Raw genomic sequence first — 21,868 nt, forward strand, 5'->3', positions numbered from 1 at the left:
ATTCATTTCTATGGGGCACATGGAAATTTTTGGCAGCCCCATAGAAATTTATGGAGGGCAGTTGCTCATGCGCAGTGCGCCCTCTGTTCATTTCCCCGTTCCGTTCTTATTGTAGGTGCGGGTCCCAGAGGTGGGACGCGCACCTATCAGACAATGGGTGCATATTCTAACGATATGCTCCCATTGTCTGAGATTGCAAAACCCCTTTAATGCTTACCATTAGAGTTGAGCGAACACCTAGATGTTTGGGTTTGGGTGAGTTCGGCCGAACTTTCATCCGATCTCAGCCCCCTGTAAGAGATCGGGTGCTGCCAGGCAGCAGGGGCCAGACCTCCCTCCCCAGTGTTAAAATCATTGGTGGCCAGTGAGGCCCCCCCCTATTAAAATCATTGATGTCCAGTGCAGCCCCCCCACCCCTAATTAAATTCATTGGTGGTAGTGGCCCCCATACCCCCATCATTGGTGGCAGCGGAGCAGCAGTTCCGGTTGGAGTCCCAGTTTAATAGCTGGGGCTCCGATCGGTTACCATGGCAGCCAGGATGCTACTGCAGTCCTGGCTGCCATGGTTACTTAGCACTTTTAGCAGCATTATACTTACGTGCGCTGTGTGTGGCCGGCCGGCGCTCCTCCTACTGGTAAGTGACAGGTCTGTGCTATAAGCAATGCGCCGCACAGACATTTAATTTACCAGTAGGAGGAGCGAACGGCCGGCCACAGACAGCGCATGTAAGTATAATGCTGCTAAAAGTGCTAAGTAACCATGGCAGCCAGGACTGCAGTAGCATCCTGGCTGCCATGGTAACCGATTAGAGCCCCAGCGATTAAACTGGGACTCCGATTGGAACTGCTGCTCCGCTGCCACCAATGATGATGGGGGGTGTTAACCAATGATTTTAATTAGGGGGGGGAGGGGAGGCCGCACTGGACACTAATGATTTTAATAGGGGGTGGGTGGGGGTGGGGGGGCCGCACTAGCCACCAATGCTTTTAGTAGGGGGTGGGGGGGGGGCGCACTAGCCACCAATGATTTTAATAGGGAGGGGGGGGGGCTGCACTGGCCAGCAATGATTTTAATACTGGGGAGGGAGGGAGGGGGGGCCGCACTGGCCACTAATGACTTTAATACTGAGGAGGGAGGGGGGTCTGGCCCCCTGCTGCCTGGCAGCACCTGATCTCTTACAGGGGGCTGTGATCCTGAGGGGTTAATTGTGTGGATCACAGCCCCCTGTAAGAGATCAGGTGCTGCCAGGCAGCAGGGGGCCGTTATGTCCACAGTTCTCAGTATATTCTAACTTGAAGCGTCCCCATCACTATGGGAACACCTCTGTGTTAGAATATACTGTCGGATCTGAGTTTTCACAATCTAACTCAAATCCGATGGTATATTCTAACATAGAGGCGTTCCCATGGTGATGGGGATGCTTCAAGTTAAAATATACCATCGGATTGGAGAAAACTCCGATGGTATATTAATATTACCCAAACACCGAACCCGAACTTTTACTGAAATGTTCGGATTCGGGTGCCGAACACCGTAAAGTTCGGTACGAACCCGAACTTTACTGTTCGGGTTCGCTCAACCCTACTTGCCATTCATTTCAATGGGAGATTCAGCACTGATTCTGCAACAAGGTAGGACATGCTGCTTCTTTTTTCCATAAGTGCTGCTTTCCATTAAAATGAATGAAAGGCTGTTTTGAGGCATTTTTTGGAGCTGATTTTGAGGGAGAAACACTCCAAAATCAGTGCCAAAAACTCTGCGATCTTTTCCTGTGGCAGGTGCAGCACTATGAAGTGCCTTTTGCACTGTGGCATTAGAAGAATTTTGATATCTTTGACTTTTAGTCTAACCAGACTGTCTATTACTCTGTAATTCCTCCATCGCCGTTCTATGGAAACAGTAGGTTTAAAGAGCACACCAAATGCGTCAAATAACTCCTTTATTAACTTCAACTTTTCTTCATATATAACACTGCCGCCTCCGCAGCAGATAGTCCATGTATAAAACACGTGTTGAAAAGATATCACAAAATGGCGGTATGCATAAGATGGTGGTTCAACTGTTCAATCTTGTCATTCAACATAAAATGGTGGATATATTTCTCTCTTCAGTATCTGTTGTCACGGCGGACAGGAACTCAGATACACAAACAACCAAATACACAAGTGTCTAGGCTAGATGCTGGGGACAGGTCACCTCCTAGCACATCCCTGACTTCTCTCCCTATGCTGCTAAGCCCACTTTCAGACCTTAACGGTAGGAATGAAGTGTCCACGTGCCTGGACTGCAAACACCCTAGAATCCCTGAAATGGTGAGAGGGGAGAAGGGTCAGAAGACACACAAATAGCCTAGACCGCAAACAACACAAACAGAAATCAAACTTATCTGAGCTGGAACAGACAATCCTTCCTTCCTTGAATCCAAGGCCAGACATAAAGCTATAACACGCACAGCCCTCTGGGATTGAAGGCAATTTAGGCCAATGACCCCACCCAGAGCACCTGAAGGAAGGCGGATCCAGCATGATTCCAAAACAAACAAAAGGTTAGACACGTGCTGCCAATCTGACAGACCTCCGCACACCGTCAGAGCCGGGCATGACATCTGTACTGTCACTTTAAGTTATTTAAGCACTTTATGATCTCTCTGAGAGGTACAGTCAGGTCCATAAATATTGGGACATCGACACAATTATAAAATTTTTGGTTGTTGACAGCAACAGATTCCAAATGCAAATAGCACACTTGAAATGAACTCTGGACCTTTTATCTGCTCATTGTAATTGGGATAATGAGGGAATAACACACACCTGGCCATGGAACAGCTGAGAAGCCAATTGTACCATTACTTTTGGTCCCTTAACAGGTGGGAGGTAAATATGAAAACTGTTGTAATTCCTACACCGTTCACCTGATTTGGATGTAAATACCAGCTTCTGTCTCTGGTAAATAATGATTCCAGCAACTCCTGCTAGGGAAATTCCCAGACAGGATGTGTGTGACGCTGGCTGTGATTGGTGAAAACTCTTGCTATGTGAGAAGCTGGCTGTGATTGGTCTAGACTTCTGCCCAGCAGCAACAGATTAACACTATGCTTTCTGTTGTGTCACTGAGCTTACCTTACATTACAAAATGAATCTTAAAGGCATATTATCTTTTTCTGCTTCTGTGAACACAAACATCCAAAACATGATCTCACAGTTAATAACTCTGCTTTTGTCTCTAACACATAAACATAGGAACTGTATTAAGGTTATTGTCAGGTCCAGCTGCATAAACATATAAGCTATACTAGAAACCTAGGACAGGTCTTAGCTGGCCAGCTAAAGGAACTTAGGGTGTTTTATACACTTAGGTCCAGATTTACTAATGTTCGTGTAAATTCAGTCTGAGACACTGTGATAAATCTAGTGCAGGTTTAGACAGCCTACGTAAGTTTATGCCATCTATAGGTTTAGTAAATATGCCCCAGCATTCTTTTAGGAAAACTGCACTACTTTTTTTTTTCCAAAAAAGCCAGAAGTGTACCCAGCAGCAAGGAGAAGTATAAATCCTTCCTTAATATTTTCACTTACTTTTGAATGTACAGGTACTTCTGGGTTTTGCTTTAAAACAAATAAAAAACTAAATGAAAAACAGCCACAGAAAACTGCAGTGAGTGTTTTTTAAAAAAAAACTATATGTGGTACCACCCTTAGGGCTCATGCACACGACCATATGTATTTTGCGGTCTGCAAAACGGATCCGCAAAAAATACGGATGACGTCAGTGTGCATTCCGTATTTTGTGGAACGGAACAGCTGGCCCCTAATAAAACAGTACTATCCTTGTCTGTAATGCGGACAATAATAGGACATGTTCTATTTTTTTGCGGAACGGACATACGGAAACGGAATGCACACAGATTAACTTCCATTTTTTTGCGGACCCATTGAAATGAATGGTTCTGCATGCGGTTCGGACACGGAAAGAAAATACTTTCGTGTTCATGAGCCCTTAAAGAGGGCTTGTCAGCAGTTTTGACATGTCTGTTTTAGTAAATGCATATTTTCCATAAAATAATTCTAGAGCATCTTTTTTCATTTATAATTCTGTACAATTCCCCCTGGAAATAATGGAATAGATTGACAACAAAGGGCATATCTAATCTGTGCTGACATGACAAACATAGATTGACAATGCCCTTTTGTCAATTTATTCCCATATTTCCAGGAGGAATAACTGAGAAATGGCACAATGCAGATTTCTAAGACAAGATGCTCCATAATTACATTTGCATAATCTTTACACTAATGTTACATATATATATATATATATATATATATATATATAAAACAAGAAAAGACACCGCAGCACATCCGTTGGTGAAAAGTAGTGGATCTTTATTCACCCTTGCGACGTTTCAGTCCACTTGCTGGGACTATTATCAAGCAATGCATCATACAGCAGTGTGGGTATTTATGTGAACAAATCAATTAATATACATAAGTGGAAATTAACAACATATATGGAAAAATATACAGTAGAGCATCTCATACATAAATGAGAAAATACACATAGTGTCTGGAAAGCCGTATAGTCAATCCAGTTATTCATATAAAGTACATCCAATATTGTGATCTATCAAAAACATGATACAATTTACAAGTGATAATCAACATGTGTTATACTCATCACCTGTGAAAGTACGAGTGTAGGCAGGACCGACATGGAATCAGGTGGGCTCAATGGCTGGCGGATACACTATTGCGGTATCACCGCATGGATACGGCGTCCCGGAACTAAAGCTGCGCATGTCCGTGATGTCATTCCAGGGATAATTACGTGATCCCTTGTAAGAGAGTAAAACTGTGTCTGCGCATGTCTGTGAGGTCATCCCTGGAGCAATCACATGATCTCGAACAGAGACATCACATGATCCCATACGGAGGCGTCACCTGACAGGCCGCATAGCAGTCTATTGTAGTAAAACATCTAATGCCAATGCAAGCGTATTCCATCAATATTTATAAACAGTATAGGCTATTAAATCCGGATGTAAACTATCGGGTGACGTGCTATCTTGCGATGCACTGTCATCCGAAAATTATGAAGAGAAAAGGTGGAGAGCAGCGGCAGCCGTTATCCTCCCATAACTCTCATTGTGTAATAACCCTATCAGGTGAGAAACATCCTATAAAGCCATAAAGTAACGCTTGCTGGCGTATATTTAAGGGAAACAAAAACAAAAACACAATCTAATAAATATGCAGCTTTCACGGGATGAGTCGTGCATTTGCTAGAGTATCCACCCTCCTGTTGAGCGAACCCTGTCATCCATGGGTCCTGTAAGTGATAAAAATAAAAAATACATTATCCAAATGTATTAATAAAAAAAGGACAAATTTTTCAATATGGGTCGACAAGGACTAGACAGTCGGAGATCATATGAATAGCCATGGTTTATATTCAACATTCAAACCCCCGGGTTTAACCGTTTGTAGTTTAAAAATCCATTCGGATTCCCGCTTTTTTAGCATTTTTATGCGGTTTCCGCCAGTTCGCGGTAATGGGACATGATCAAGGATCATAAATTTTAAGTCACCTTCAGCATGGCCCATGTCCGCAAAGTGATGCGAGACAGGCAGATCCTTTCGTTTCTTACGTATCGAGAAACGGTGTTGATTAAAACGGGACTTGAAATCACAAGTGGTTTCGCCCACATACAATAACTTGCATGGGCACCACAGAACATATATTATAAAGCTTGAATCACAGGTCAAATAAAATTTGATGGGATAAATAACCCCTGTGCGGGGATGAGTGAAGTCACGCCCCTTCACCATGTATTTACAGTTTACACAGTGAAGGCACGGATAACTGCCAGTTTTTTTAGGAGCCAGAAGTAATTGGCGTGTGCTTTTTTGTGGGCCTATATCGTTTTTTACAAGCTCATCTTTTAGATTGCAGGCTCTCTTGTAAGACATAATTGGTCGAGTGGAGAATTCTAAAATATTTCTATGTTCTGTGCTTAGAATCGGCCAGTGTTTGTTGACAATCTTGCTTATGTAAGGGCTTGCTTCACTAAAAGTGGATACAAAAGGTATTTTATGGACTTGATCCCTTTTAGTACCCTGAAACAATTCCCTTCTTTCTTTTTGATTAATACGGTTTAGTTGTTGTTGTAATATGATAGTCGGGTAGTGCCTTTGTTTGAAGCATTGTGTCATGCTGTCTAAAGTTTTGTCTAATGAGGAGGGATCACTGACAATTCTTTTTGCTCTAGTAAACTGGCTATATGGTAATGACTGCACCATCGTCCGAGGGTGAGCACTGTCAAACCTTAGGACGGTGTTGCGGTCAGTAGATTTAGTAAAAACCTCAGTGCTCAACACATTTCCCGTGAATCGAACATTGACATCCAAAAAATGTATTGTATTTTCAGAATACTCCAGCGTGAATTGTATATCGGGGATCAGGCTGTTTAAAAAATTGTGGAACAATTGTAGCTCATTTGCTGAACCCGTCCAGATGACAAAAATATCGTCTATGTATCTCCACCACCTCAGCACATGGCTGAAGTGGTGGGACACATAGACGCATTTCTCCTCCAAATAGGAGACGACCATGTTGGCGTACGTGGGGGCCACATTCGTCCCCATGGCCGTCCCCCTAATTTGCATATAATAATCATCTCCGAAGAGAAAATAATTATTATATAAAATCATTTGTAGCAGAGCCAGAAAAAAAGTTTGTGCCTCTGTAGTATAGTCAGAATTTTCCAAGGCAGATTTCACCACGGTCATGCCCAAGTCATGCTGTATCGAAGTGTACAGACTGACGATGTCGAAGGAGGCCAAAATGGCGTCCTCCGGCATCGTCACGTCTGCCAACTTTATCAGAAAATCAGTTGTGTCTTTCAAGTAGGATTTAGAATTGACCACATAGGTCTGTAGAACTTTATCTAAGAAGATAGAAGCATTACTAAGTAAAGAGCCACGGCCGGAAACAATTGGTCTACCGGGCGGGCACTGAAGGTTTTTATGGATTTTCGGTAATAAATAAAGTAATGGGGTAACCGGATGCTCTATCAATAGGAACTCACTAAGTTGATCATCTATGAGGCCCATTTGTGTGTATCTGCCAACAAGTGATTTCAATTCTCGCTGTATGTCAAATTTGGGGTCCCTTTGGAGTTTTGCATATACAGCAGTGTCAGATAACTGGCGGGTAGCTTCAGCTAAGTACATAGAGGTATCCATGACCACTATCGCACCGCCCTTGTCGGCGGGCTTAATGGTGAGAGAGTGGTCATGGATTAACTGATCGAGTGCCTCTAAATCCTGTTTGGTCACATTTGGATGCTGAATGTGATCAAAAAGGCCCGAATGTTTCAGTTCCTGTATATCTTTCAACACTGCATCTGAAAATACCTCAAAAGCTTTAGAAGATATTTGTGGGGAAAAATCTTTTGTCACACGTAATCCCCAGTTAGACAAGCATAATTCATGCATAGACACACTAGTAGTACTCTGTACATCCTGAAAATGTATCTTCAGTTTGATTAATCTAAAGAAATATAAGAGATCAGCTTCCAGTTCGTACCAATTTATAGCACTAGCTGGACAAAAATTAAGACCTTTTTCAAGCAGTTGTAATTGTGTCGAAGTCAACAAATGAGAGGAAATATTTACCACTGTCCGTTCGGTCAGATGTTGGTCTTTCGCAAAGTTTTGTGACTTCTTGTCTTTACGGTATCGGTTTCTATGCTGACCGCCCCTTCTTGTGGTTTTCTTATGCTGGTAGATTGAGGTCCTACAAAAGTGGCGGAATTGTTGATGTTTGATTCGTCACGTTTCTTCCCTTTCTTTTGGCTTTGATTAAAGCTTTGTCGATTGCCGTCAGTCCAATTGTATATGTGACCTGTAGTATAGTCCATTGTATCCCGTTGCCATTTCCCTCTTTTTGTTTCCTGAATCTCGCTTTTGAGTTTATTCAAATGGGGTTGAAGTTTATTCAAGTATTCATCCAAATCCTGTGGGGACAGAGTTGCCTTTAGGGAAGCCTCCTCCTCCATCTTGCTCACTGTAACGGACGTCAATTCTTTGCGCATAAATTCAATGTTGAGAAGCATCAGATCTAAAGAATATTTATTGGAGATACGTTCATATTGAGAACGAAACTCCAAGTCATGTGAGTACATAGAGGATCTTGGTTGTATGCGCATGCCTCTGGGTATACGATTAGTTTTAACGTATTCAACTAAGGTTGCAGAATGCAGTTCCAGAGTAAGACATTTTTTGACATCGCGTTCATACCTCTTTTTAATGTCCAGTAGTGAGGGAACGGAAAGGAAGTCCACATCACCCGCACAGGTCTCCACGATCCTGTCCTTGTCGGCCTCAGTATATGAAAAAATAGCGGGTGAAAACTGATTGAGCAGTGGATCCATGGTTGCCAATAGTATGCAATAATGATACTGGAGATGAAAAATGGGTGCCAGCTCCTGCGGTATAATGCAGACTGTGTAGAATCAGGGCAGCACTCCTTGTAACAAACCGATGGGTGCCAGCGGTGTAAACACCTTACCAAGGTGTGTGATATAAAACAAGAAAAGACACCGCAGCACATCCGTTGGTGAAAAGTAGTGGATCTTTATTCACCCTTGCGACGTTTCAGTCCACTTGCTGGGACTATTATCAAGCAATGCATCATACAGCAGTGTGGGTATTTATGTGAACAAATCAATTAATATACATAAGTGGTAATTAACAACATATATGGAAAAATATACAGTAGAGCATCTCATACATAAATGAGAAAAAACACATAGTGTCTGGAAAGCCGTATAGTCAATCCAGATATTCATATAAAGTACATCCAATATTGTGATCTATCAAAAACATGATACAATTTACAAGTGATAATCAACATGTGTTATACTCATCACCTGTGAAAGTACGAGTGTAGGCAGGACCGACATGGAATCAGGTGGGCTCAATGGCTGGCGGATACACTATTGCGGTATCACCGCATGGATATGGCGTCCCGGAACTAAAGCTGCGCATGTCCGTGATGTCATTCCAGGGATAATCACGTGATCCCTTGTAAGAGAGTAAAACTGTGTCTGCGCATGTCTGTGAGGTCATCCCTGGAGCAATCACATGATCTCGAACAGAGACATCACATGATCCCATACGGAGGCGTCACCTTTTTTTATTAATACATTTGGATAATGTATTTTTGATTTTTATCACTTACAGGACCCATGGATGACAGGGTTCGCTCAACAGGAGGGTGGATACTCTAGAAAATGCACGACTCATCCCGTGAAAGCTGCATATTTATTAGATTGTGTTTTTGTTTTTGTTTCCCTTAAATATACGCCAGCAAGCGTTACTTTATGGCTTTATAGGATGTTTCTCACCTGATAGGGTTATTACACAATAAGAGTTATGGGAGGATAACGGCTGCCGCTGCTTTCCACCTTTTCTTTTCATAATTTTCGGATGACAGTGCATCGCAAGATAGCACGTCACCCGATAGTTTACCCGGGGTGTTACATCCGGATTTAATAGCCTATACTGTTTATAAATATTGATGGAATACGCTTGCATTGGCATTAGATGTTTTACTACAATAGACTGCTATGCGGCCTGTCAGGTGACGTCTCCGTATGGGATCATGTGATGTCTCTGTTCGAGATCATGTGATTGCTCCAGGGATGACCTCACAGACATGCGCAGACACAGTTTTACTCTCTTACAAGGGATCACGTGATTATCCCTGGAATGACATCACGGACATGCGCAGCTTTAGTTCCGGGACGCCGTATCCATGCGGTGATACCGCAATAGTGTATCCGCCAGCCATTGAGCCCACCTGATTCCATGTCGGTCCTGCCTACACTCGTACTTTCACAGGTGATGAGTATAACACATGTTGATTATCACTTGTAAATTGTATCATGTTTTTGATAGATCACAATATTGGATGTACTTTATATGAATATCTGGATTGACTATACGGCTTTCCAGACACTATGTGTTTTTTCTCATTTATGTATGAGATGCTCTACTGTATATTTTTCCATATATGTTGTTAATTACCACTTATGTATATTAATTGATTTGTTCACATAAATACCCACACTGCTGTATGATGCATTGCTTGATAATAGTCCCAGCAAGTGGACTGAAACGTCGCAAGGGTGAATAAAGATCCACTACTTTTCACCAACGGATGTGCTGCGGTGTCTTTTCTTGTTTTATATCACACACCTTGGTAAGGTGTTTACACCGCTGGCACCCATCGGTTTGTTACAAGGAGTGCTGCCCTGATTCTACACAGTCTATATATATATATATATATATATATATATATATATACACTGCTCAAAAAAATAAAGGGAACACTTAAACAACACAATGTAACTCCAAGTCAATTACACTTCTGTGAAATCAAACTGTCCACTTAGGAAGCAACACTGAGTGACAATCAATTTCACATGCTGTTGTGCAAATGGGATAGACAACAGGTGGAAATTATAGGCAATTAGCAAGACACCCCCAATAAAGGAGTGGTTCTGCAGGTGGTGACCACAGACCACTTCTCAGTTCCTATGCTTCCTGGTTGATGTTTTGGTCACTTTTGAATGCTGCCGGTGCTTTCACTCTAGTGGTAGCATGAGACGGAGTCTACAACCCACACAAGTGGCTCAGGTAGTGCAGCTTATCCAGGATGGCACATCAATGCGAGCTGTGGCAAGAAGGTTTGCTGTGTCTGTCAGCGTAGTGTCCAGAGCATGGAGGCGCTACCAGGAGACAGGCCAGTAAATCAGGAGACGTGGAGGAGGCCGTAGGAGGGCAACAACCCAGCAGCAGGACCGCTACCTCCGCCTTTGTGCAAGGAGGAACAGGAGGAGCACTGCCAGAGCCCTGAAAAATGACCTCCAGCAGGCCACAAATGTGCATGTGTCTGCTCAAACAGTCAGAAACAGACTCCATGAGGGTGATATGAGGGCCCGACGTCCACAGGTGGGGGTTGTGCTTACAGCCCAACACCGTGCAGGACGTTTGGCATTTGCCAGAGAACACCAAGATTGGAAAATTCGCCACTGGCGCCCTGTGCTCTTCACAGATGAAAGCATGTTCACACTGAGCACATGTGACAGACGTGACAGAGTCTTGAGACGCCGTGGAGAACGTTCTGCTGCCTGCAACATCCTCCAGCATGACCGGTTTGGCATTGGGTCAGTAATGGTGTGGGGTGGCATTTCTTTGGAGGGCCGCACAGCCCTCCATGTGCTCGCAAGAGGTAGCCTTACTGCCATTAGGTACCGAGATGAGATCCTCAGACCCCTTGTGAGACCATATGCTGGTGCGGTTGGCCCTGGGTTCCTCCTAATGCAAGACAATGCTAGACCTCATGTGGCTGGAGTGTGTCAGCAGTTCCTGCAAGACGAAGGCATTGATGCTATGGACTGGCCCGCCCGTTCCCCAGACCTTAATCCAATTGAGCACATCTGGGACATCATGTCTCGCTCTATCCACCAACGTCATGTTGCACCACAGACTGTCCAGGAGTTGGCAGATGCTTTAGTCCAGGTCTGGGAGGAGATCCCTCAGGAGACCGTCCGCCACCTCATCAGGAGCATGCACAGGCGTTGTAGGGAGGTCATACAGGCACGTGGAGGCCACACACACTACTGAGCCTCATTTTGACTTGTTTTAAGGACATTACATCAAAGTTGGATCAGCCTGTAGTGTGTTTTTCCACTTTAATTTTGAGTGTGACTCCAAATCCAGACCTCCATGGGTTAAAAAATTAGATTTCCATTTTTTTATTTTTGTGTGATTTTGTTGTCAGCACATTCAACTATGTAAAGAACAAAGTATTTCAGAAGAATATTTATTTTAATTAATTCAGATCTAGGATGTGTTATTTTTGTGTTCCCTTCATTTTTTTGAGAAATATATATATATATATATATATATATATATATATATATATACACACACACTGTACATATATACAATGTGTGAATCTGATCTTTAGGGCAGGCATTAAAATTTCAGTAGTGGTGAAAATAATATAACACTAAAGACATCTAAACACATTTAGGATAGCTTGAATGTGCTAGGCCTAAGGCAATATTTTTGGTTTTAGCCTCTGAAATATGTTGACTTTTCTATGTAGGTATTTTGGTTTATCTAAAGCAAGTAGAGCTGTATTTCTATTATAAAAAAAATAATACATTGAGTTGCAGCTTTTCTATACTTGTTGATAAAACAGAACACCAGAGGGCAGTATTGTTGTGTGTGATTTATCTTTATTTTATTTTACCAATTATTTGTCTTTTTTAAAACACAGGGCTTTGTATCCAAGCTTGATAAATTTATCCACTGGTTGCAAGATGCTATGGAAGCCACCGAGAACTGGACCTCTCCTCAGCCTGAAACAGAGGCCCTACAACTCTATCTTCATACACACCTGGTGAGGGGGATGAACGAAAGGAATGCAAGTTATCAGAACCATATTGTCTGTGTTGTAAATTTTCACAAAATTTTGTTCTGTGTTTTTCACTTCTAATTAAAGGGGTTGGCCGGTTTCCTATATTTATGATGACCTATCATGAGGATAGGTCATCAATATCAAATTGACACCCCCGCCGATCAGCTGTTACATGAGAATGCAGCGCTCGAGCGAGCACTGTGTTTTCTTTACTGTTTACCTGCTCGCCATCCTTATTGCAGTGACATGCAAGTGTTATTGCAGTTTCTCTGTCTCATTTACTTCAATGGGAAAGAGCAGATTATAACTGCTCCTTCCCTTTGAAGTGAATGGGATGGTGAAGTTGTAGTTACACCTGTGATGTTAATGATGAGCAGGTAAACAGTGTATATTTATTTATTATACGCACTTATATAGCGCTACTATATTCCACAGCGCTTTACAGACATTAGCACCAAGCTGTCCCCAATGGGGCTCACAATCTAAGTTCCCTATCAGTATGTCTTTGGAGTTATGGGAGGACACCGGGGGAGAACATACAAACTCCATGCAGACAGAGCCGTCTTTAATATTGATTGGACCCTGGGCAAGAATTTACTTGGGCCCCCTGGATCCCGCCTTGCCACACCCTAGCATGCAATCACGCCCTCCACCACAACACACACACACACACACACAGAAAAAAATCCACACACCTCGTAGAGTAGTAAACTTTAATAATGATGAGTGGCCACTAGAGGTGTTCCTTGGCAGTAATGTAAATACTGCCTTTTTTTCTGAAAAGGCAGTGTTTACATTAAAAAGCTTGCAGAGACATGCTATAGACACCAGAACTACTACGTTTAGCTGTCGTGGGTCTGGTGACTATAGTGTCCCTTAACCCCTTAAGGACTTCGGACGTACCGGTATGCCATGTTTGCCGAGTCCTTAAGGACCCAGGGCAGACTGGTACGTCCTGTGTAGTTTTTATCACGGCCGCACGGCCGTTGAAATCATTCAGCAGCCACCCTGTGACAATGCCTAGGGGGGTCCTGTGACCCCCCCGCATTGCCGATCGCTATAAACCGCAGGTCAATTCAGACCTGCGGTTTGCAGCGCTTATGCAAGTTTCTGATCCCTGCGGTCCGTGACCACAGGGATCAGAAACATCAAAGTGCCTATATCTCGATGTTAACCCCCCCCCCTCTGCAGCCCTCTGCGTTTTTGTGCCTGCGGGAGCAGCGGGGGGGAGGATTGCGGGCGGTGCGGCAGGCGGGCGGGAGGCGTGCAGCAATGTGGGGGGCGGGTGCGCGATCTTCCGCCCGCCCCCCGTTTATTCTCAGGATGACCGAGCGGTTGAATCAGAGTGTCAGCTCATTGCTGACACTCTGATTCAAACGGCTGACATCTGTGCAGATGTCAGCCATTTTAACCCCTTTCATGCCGCTGTCCAGGTCCGCTGTATGGAAGAGGTGAAGAGGGAGGGAGCTCCCTCTCCCATCGGGGGCTGCTGTGCCTTTGCAGCCCCCGGACAGGATGGGGTCATAGAGGGAGGGAGCCAGGGAGCCCCCTCCCTCCCCTTCCCCATCTGCTCAGTTGTGGCAGACTGGGAAGGTTCCCATGGCAACAGGACGCCTTCTCAGTCATCCTGCTGTCCATGGTGCTGAACAGATCTGTGCTAAAGGCAGAGATCTGTTCAGACAAAGTGTGAGCGAAATACAGTGCAGTACACTATATAGTGTACTGTACTGTATTATACAGACATCAGACCCACTGGATCTTCAAGAACCAAGTGGGTCTGGGTAAAATTTATTTAAAAAAAAGTGAAAAAAGTAAAAATAAAAAAAACAGATTTATCCCTGATTAAAAATAAAAATATTCCCTACACATGTTATATATCACCACGTCCGTAACGACCCGATCTATAAAACGGTCATGTTACATTCCCCGCACGGTGAACGCAATAAAAAATAATAAATAAAAACTACGATGAAATTTAAATTTTACCCACCTTACTTCCCACAAAAGGTAATAAAAGTGATCAAAAAAGTCGTATGTACGCCAAAATAGTACCATTCAAACCGTCGTCTCATCCCACAAAAAATGAGCCCCTACAGGAGACAATGGCCCAAAAAAAAAAAAAAACTATGGCTCTCAGACTATGGCGACACTAAAAAAAGTTTTTTTGGTTTAAAAAATGATATTATTGTGTACAACTTAAATAAATGTAAAAAAGTTAATATATTAGGTATCCATGCATCCGTAACAACCTGTTCTATAAAAATAGCACATGATCTAATCTGTCAGATGAACGTTGTAAATAATAAAAAATAAAAACGGTGGCAAATTTTCCATTTTAATCCATTTTTTCCCGTAACAAAGCAAGGGTTAACAGCCAAACAAAACTCAATATTTATTGCCCTGATTCTTTAGTTTACAGAAACACCCCATATGTGGTCGTAAACCTCTGTACGGGCACACGGCAGGGCGCAGAAGGAAAGGAATACCATATGGATTTTGGAAGGCAGTTTTTGCTGGACTTGTTTTTTGACACCATGTCCCATTTGAAACCCCCCCCTGATGCACCCCTAGAGTAGAAACTCCAAAAAGTGACACCATTTAAGAAACTACACCCCTCAAGGTATTCAAAACTGATTTTACAAACTTTGTTAACCCTTTAAGTGTTCCACAAGAGTTATTGGCAAATGGAGATGTAATTTTAGAATTTCTATTTTTTGTTACTTTGCTTCACAAAAAGTGTAATATAGAGCAACCAAAAATCATATGTACCCTAAAATAGTACCAAAAAAACTGCCACCATATCCCGTAGTTTCCAAAATGGGGTCACGTTTTTGGAGTTTCTACTCTAGTAGTGCATCAGGGGGCTTCAAATGGGACATGGTGTAAATAAACCAGTCCAGCGAAATCTGCCTTCCAAAAACCACACAGCGTTCCTTTCCCTCTACGCCCTGACGTGGGGCCATACAGTGGTGTACGACCACATATCGGGTGTTTCTGTAAACCGCAGAGTCAGGGCAATGAATATAGAGTTTTGTTTGGCTGTTAACCCTTGCTTTGTTAGTGGAAAAAATGGATTAAAATGGAAAATTTGGCAAAAAATTTTAATTCTGGAATTTCATCTCCATTTGCCATCAACTCTTGGGGAACACCTAAATGGTTTATAATGTTTGTAAAAATCTGTTTTGAATACCTTGAGGGGTGTAGTTTTGGATGGTTTCTATTATGTAAGCCTCACAAAGTGACTTCAGACCTGAACTGGTCCCTAAAAAGTAGGTTTTTGAAAATTTCAGCAAATTTTCAAGATTTGCATCTAAACTTCTAAGCCTTGTAATGTCCCCAAAAAATAAAATGGCATTCCCAAAATGATCCAAACATGAAGTAGACATATGGGGAATGTAAACTAATAGCTATTTTTGGAGGTATTACTATGTATTATAGAAGTAGAGAAATTGAAACTTGGAAATTTGCTAATTTTTCCCAAATTTTGGTAAATTTGGTATTTTTATATAAATAAAAATGATTTTTTTTTACTCCGTTTTACCAGTGTTATGAAGTACAATATGTGACGAAAAAACAATCTCAGAATGGCCTGGATAAGTAAAAGTGTTTTAAAGTTATCACCACATAAAGTGTCACTGGTCAGATTTTCCAAAAAATGGCCAAGTCCTTAAGGTGAAATAGGGTCCTTAAGGGGTTAATAAAGAGAAAAAAAAGAATCAGCACAAAGGTATCAAATAAAATGGCTGTATCATTATTCTAAAAATTAAAAAAAAACACAACTTCTGACACACTTATATAGTATTTTGCAGATTACTTTTTTTTTTTTTTTTTTTACTATGTACAGATAGTACTGTACTACTAACCCCTCCAACCACCCCTACATACAGGGTAATACAGCGCCACATACCTCTTACATCCAGTGACGTCTCTTTGATGTAGATGTTCTTTTTCCTCATCTTCTCCTTTCAGACCAGACCACCATTTTTCAGCCATTTCTCGTCACTGCAGTTTGACAAACAAAATCTTAGTTTACTACTTTTCCATCATCCTCCCATGTTCTGGACAAATCATCCTACCACCCCCAATACTGTGCCGCTGTGCTCCCCAATACTATACTGCAGAAACAGATAAACCCCCTGATAATAGTAGTACCATGCAGATAGTGCCCTTCAATAATTATTGGCACACAGTGCCCTAAAATAACTGCGCCCAGCAAATCGTGCCCCTGACACTAATAGTGTAAACATAACGTCCCCCAAAAATAATTGTGGTAAGCTGATACTGTGCCAAGGTGCCCCCACAGTAATAGTGCTCCCAAAAGTCCCACCAATAGGAATAATTATCTGCTAGAGCACACATGGTAGTAATGGTGCTCCTACAGTGCCCCCAACATGTCCCCACTGTGCCCCAGAAGTAATAATGCTCCCATAGCGCCCATACTGGTAATCATGTTCCCCATAGACCCCCAATAGTAATAAAGCCCATCATAATGCCCCCAATAGTATAAAATACCCCCTTTTAATGCTCCCAGTTGAGCTAATGTCCCCATAGTGCTCCCATAATGTGCCAGTATAAAATACCCCTATATAGTGCCCTCAGTAAATGTCCCCATATTGCTCCTCAGTCGATGCCCTCGGTGTCCCCCATAATTTACAAGTATAAAATACCCCTTCTTAGTGCCCCCCATAGATGAGCCCATAGTACTCCTCTCTCCCCTTCCCCATAGTACCCACCATAATGTGCCCCAGTATAAAATGCCCCAATACAGAGCCCCCATATAAATACCCCTTCTTTGTGGTCTCAGTAGAAGCCCCCATAGTGTTCCTCTCCCCCCTTCAGCCATATAAAATACCCCTTCTTTATGGCCTCAGTAGATGCCCCATAGATCCCCCCCAATAATGTGTCAGTAACAAGTGCCCCATAGATGCCCTCCAATCATGTGACTGTAACAAGTGCCCCCATAGATGCCCCCCAATCATGTGCCAGTAACAGGAGCCCCCATAGATGCCCCCAATCATGTGCCAGTAACAAGGGCACCATAGATGCCCCCCAATCATGTGCCAGTAACAAGTGCCCCCATAGATTCCCCCCAATCATGTGCCAGTAACAACTACTCCCCAATCATGTGCCAATAACAAGTGCCCCCATAGATGCTCTCCAATCATGTACCAGTAACAAGTGCCCCCATAGATGCCCCCCAATCATGTGCCAGTAACAGGAGCCCCCATAGAGGCCCCCAATCATGTGCCAGTAACAAGTACCCCCATAATGCCCCCCAATCATGTGCCAGTAACAAGTGCCCCCATAGATGCCCTCAATCATGTGCCAGTAACAGGAGCCCCCATAGATGCCCCCAATCATGTGCCAGTAACAAGTACCCCCAAAGATGACCCCCAATCATGTGCCAGTAACAAGTACCCCCCAATCATGTGCCAATAACAAGTGCCCCCATAGATATCCCCCAATCATGTGCCAGTAACAAGTGCCCCCATAGATGCCCCCCAATCATGTGCCAGTAACAGGAGCCCCCATAGATGCCCCCAATCATGTGCCAGTAACAAGGGCACCATAGATGCCTCCCAATCATGTGCCAGTAACAAGTGCCCCATAGATGCCCCCCAATCATGTGCCAGTAACAACTACTCCCCAATCATGTGCCAATAACAAGTGCCCCCATAGATGCCCTCCAATCATGTACCAGTAACAAGTGCCCCCATAGATGCCCCCCAATCATGTGCCAGTAACAGGAGCCCCCATAGAGGCCCCCAATCATGTGCCAGTAACAAGTACCCCCATAGATGCCCCCAATCATGTGCCAGAAACTGGAGCCCCCATAGATGCCCCCCAATCATGTGCCAGTAACAAGTGCCCCCATAGATGCCCCCCAATCATGTGCCAGTAAGTAATACCATATAAAAAAATAAACACTTATACTTACCTCCATCAGGCTGGATGTGTCCTGCGCTGCACGGCTCAGGTGGCGCGATGACGTCATTGCACCGCCTGCAACGGCCTCTGCCTGCAGCCTATCAGAGGAACGGGGAAGGGAGATGACTCTCCCTCCCCTGCCCCGCCGCAGCACATCTATCTGAATCGCTGTCCTGAGGACGGCCATACAGATGACTATGGAGATGAGTGCTTCCACAATGGAAGCACTGATGTCCCTGTGCCCTGCCACCGCCCCCCACTTGTCACCAGGGCCGTGCCACCTGTGGCCATCACCTCACTTTGCCTAATTGGCGGTGTGGCCCTGCTAGCGCCCCCTGGAATTTAGCGCCCGGAGCAATGGCCCCCCCCACACTAAGCCACTGGTCAGCAGGGTTCGAAAGGCAGCTGCCTTGGGCCCCCCAGGAGCAACTGGGCCCGGGGCAGCTGCCCCTTTTGCCCCGCGTTAAAGACGGCCCTGCATGCAGATGTTGTCCTTGGTCAGGTATGAACCTAGGACCCCAGCGCTGCAAGGAAACAGTGCTAACCACTGAGCCACCATGCTGCCCATTCACCATGTGAAGCGAAAGCAGAGCTCGCACAACTGTATTATCCATTTCTCGAATAGGACCAATCAAGATACATTTTATACAATGCTGGGCATTGCAGTTGCCCTCACAATGTGATTTTATAATTATTCAGCTTCTGGCTTTCCATATACAGTATCTCTGCATAATGTTTATGTTCTTGTTTTGTTGTAAAAAAAAATAAAAAATTCAAAATATTCAATCTTCTTAAATAAAAAAAGGAAATCTGAGATTAACTAAATTAATTAAATTAAACTAAATTGACCATCAGAATAAATGTGTTTAGTCAATGTTTTGCAATCAACATGATGCCAGAATGATATGAAAAGTCTTCCTTGATCTCTTGTAGAACTTTAAGCAGAGTGTGGATGGTCACTGTTCACTAAAGGATGCAGTCCTAGAAGAAGGTCATCGACTAATGGAAGTGCTGGTTTCTCACAGACCAGGTAACCGAACCCATATAAAAGAGGATTCTAATAATTTTGTGCTTGATTTATATAAGATTACACATGAAAGCCTTGAAGGACATTATATAAACTATTAAGCTAACCATTATAAGGAGACATACAAGGAAACGGACACAAGGTCTGCCTGGATAGGGAATCCTTCGTATTGCCACGGATGAAGGTCAGCACCTCATGGGCAACGGCTGATGGGAGTAGAAGTTTGTAGTAGCAAAATCAGGAGAGGGAATTTGTAGTTAATCATAATAATATATAACAATACAGTCTTAACTCTTTTAGAAACACACTTATCTGCCACAAATGTCAAGGGAGCCTACAGTAACTGAACAGAGATAAGCTCACGTCTCTACTCAGAATCCTAAAATGCGTGCGCAGAACAAAACAATGTTGAAAGACCTCTATGCCTGTGAAATTGGCATTTGGGACAATGATCTGGAACTGCAGGAGAGACTTATTGAAGCCACACAGAAAATATAAAGTCCTTTGTATATGCTACAGTTAGATCATTTCATAATGTGTGTAACATCTCCTGTGCTCGATTCTAGCTAAACCAGAAAAAAGACATTTAACCACCTCAGGACCGCCGTACGCAGGATTGCGTCTTTGCGGCGGTCCTGTTGTTCTGGGTGGACGCGCCGGTGCGTCCTCTCGCGAGACGCGAGATTTCCTGTGAACGCGCGCACACAGGCGCGCGCGTTCACAGGATCGGAAGGTAAGCGAGTGGATCTCCAGCCTGCCAGCGGCGATCGTTCGCTGGCAGGCTGGAGATGTGATTTTTTTAACCCCTAACAGGTATATTAGACGCTGTTTTGATAACAGCGTCTAATATACCTGCTACCTGGTCCTCTGGTGGTCCCCTTTGTTTGGATCGACCACCAGAGGACACAGGCAGCTCAGTAATATGTTGCACCAAGCACCACTACACTACACCCCCCCCCCGTCACTTATTAACCCCTTATTAGCCCTTGATCACCCCTGATCACCCCATATAGACTCCCTGATCACCCCCCTGTCATTGATTACCCCCCTGTCATTGATCACCCCCCTGTAAAGCTCCATTCAGATGTCCGCATGATTTTTACGGATCCACTGATAGACTGATCGGATCCGTAAAAATCATACGGACGTCTGAATGCAGCCTTACAGGGGAGTGATCAATGACTGTGGTGATCACCCCATATAGACTCCCTGATCACCCCCCTGTCATTGATTACCCCTCTGTCATTGATCACCCCCCTGTAAAGCTCCATTCAGATGTCCGCATGATTTTTACGGATCCACTGATAGACTGATCGGATCCGTAAAAATCATACGGACGTCTGAATGCAGCCTTACAGGGGAGTGATCAATGACTGTGGTGATCACCCCATATAGACTCCCTGATCACCCCCCTGTCATTGATTACCCCTCTGTCATTGATCACCCCCCTGTAAAGCTCCATTCAGATGTCCGCATGATTTTTACGGATCCACTGATAGACTGATCGGATCCGTAAAAATCATACGGACGTCTGAATGCAGCCTTACAGGGGAGTGATCAATGACTGTGGTGATCACCCCATATAGACTCCCTGATCACCCCCCTGTCATTGATTACCCCTCTGTCATTGATCACCCCCCTGTAAAGCTCCATTCAGATGTCCGCATGATTTTTACGGATCCACTGATAGACTGATCGGATCCGTAAAAATCATACGGACGTCTGAATGCAGCCTTACAGGGGAGTGATCAATGACTGTGGTGATCACCCCATATAGACTCCCTGATCACCCCCCTGTCATTGATTACCCCTCTGTCATTGATCACCCCCCTGTAAAGCTCCATTCAGATGTCCGCATGATTTTTACGGATCCACTGATAGACTGATCGGATCCGTAAAAATCATACGGACGTCTGAATGCAGCCTTACAGGGGAGTGATCAATGACTGTGGTGATCACCCCATATAGACTCCCTGATCACCCCCCTGTCATTGATTACCCCTCTGTCATTGATCACCCCCCTGTAAAGCTCCATTCAGATGTCCGCATGATTTTTACGGATCCACTGATAGACTGATCGGATCCGTAAAAATCATACGGACGTCTGAATGCAGCCTTACAGGGGGGTGATCAATGACAGTTGGGTGATCACCCCATATAGACTCCCTGATCACCCCCCTGTCATTGATCACCCCCCCTGTCATTGATCACCCCCCTGTCATTGATCCCCCCCCCCCCCCCCTCTGTAAGGCTGCATTCAGTCTTTTTTTTGGCCCAAGTTAGCGGAATTTTTTTTTTTTTCTTACAAAGTCACATATTCCACTAACTTGTGACAAAAAATAAAATCTCACATGAACTCACCATACCCCTCACGGAATCCAAATGCGTAAAATTTTTTAGACATTTATATTCCAGACTTC

General features: G+C 43.8%; 1 protein-coding gene across 1 annotated transcript in view; it reads left to right on the plus strand.

Moving 5' to 3' along the window:
• The window catches only part of AKAP6 (A-kinase anchoring protein 6), a 587,230-nt gene that overhangs the window by 131,488 nt on the left and 433,874 nt on the right, over nucleotides 1-21,868 (plus strand). Inside the window, exons 6-7 of the mRNA XM_040411001.1 lie at nucleotides 12,353-12,475; nucleotides 19,355-19,451. Coding sequence (XP_040266935.1) covers nucleotides 12,353-12,475; nucleotides 19,355-19,451 — 220 coding nt within the window. The remainder of the gene's footprint in view (nucleotides 1-12,352; nucleotides 12,476-19,354; nucleotides 19,452-21,868) is intronic.

The sequence above is a fragment of the Bufo bufo genome, chromosome 11, assembly GCF_905171765.1.
Source record: "Bufo bufo chromosome 11, aBufBuf1.1, whole genome shotgun sequence".
Classification (NCBI taxonomy): Eukaryota; Metazoa; Chordata; class Amphibia; order Anura; family Bufonidae; genus Bufo; species Bufo bufo.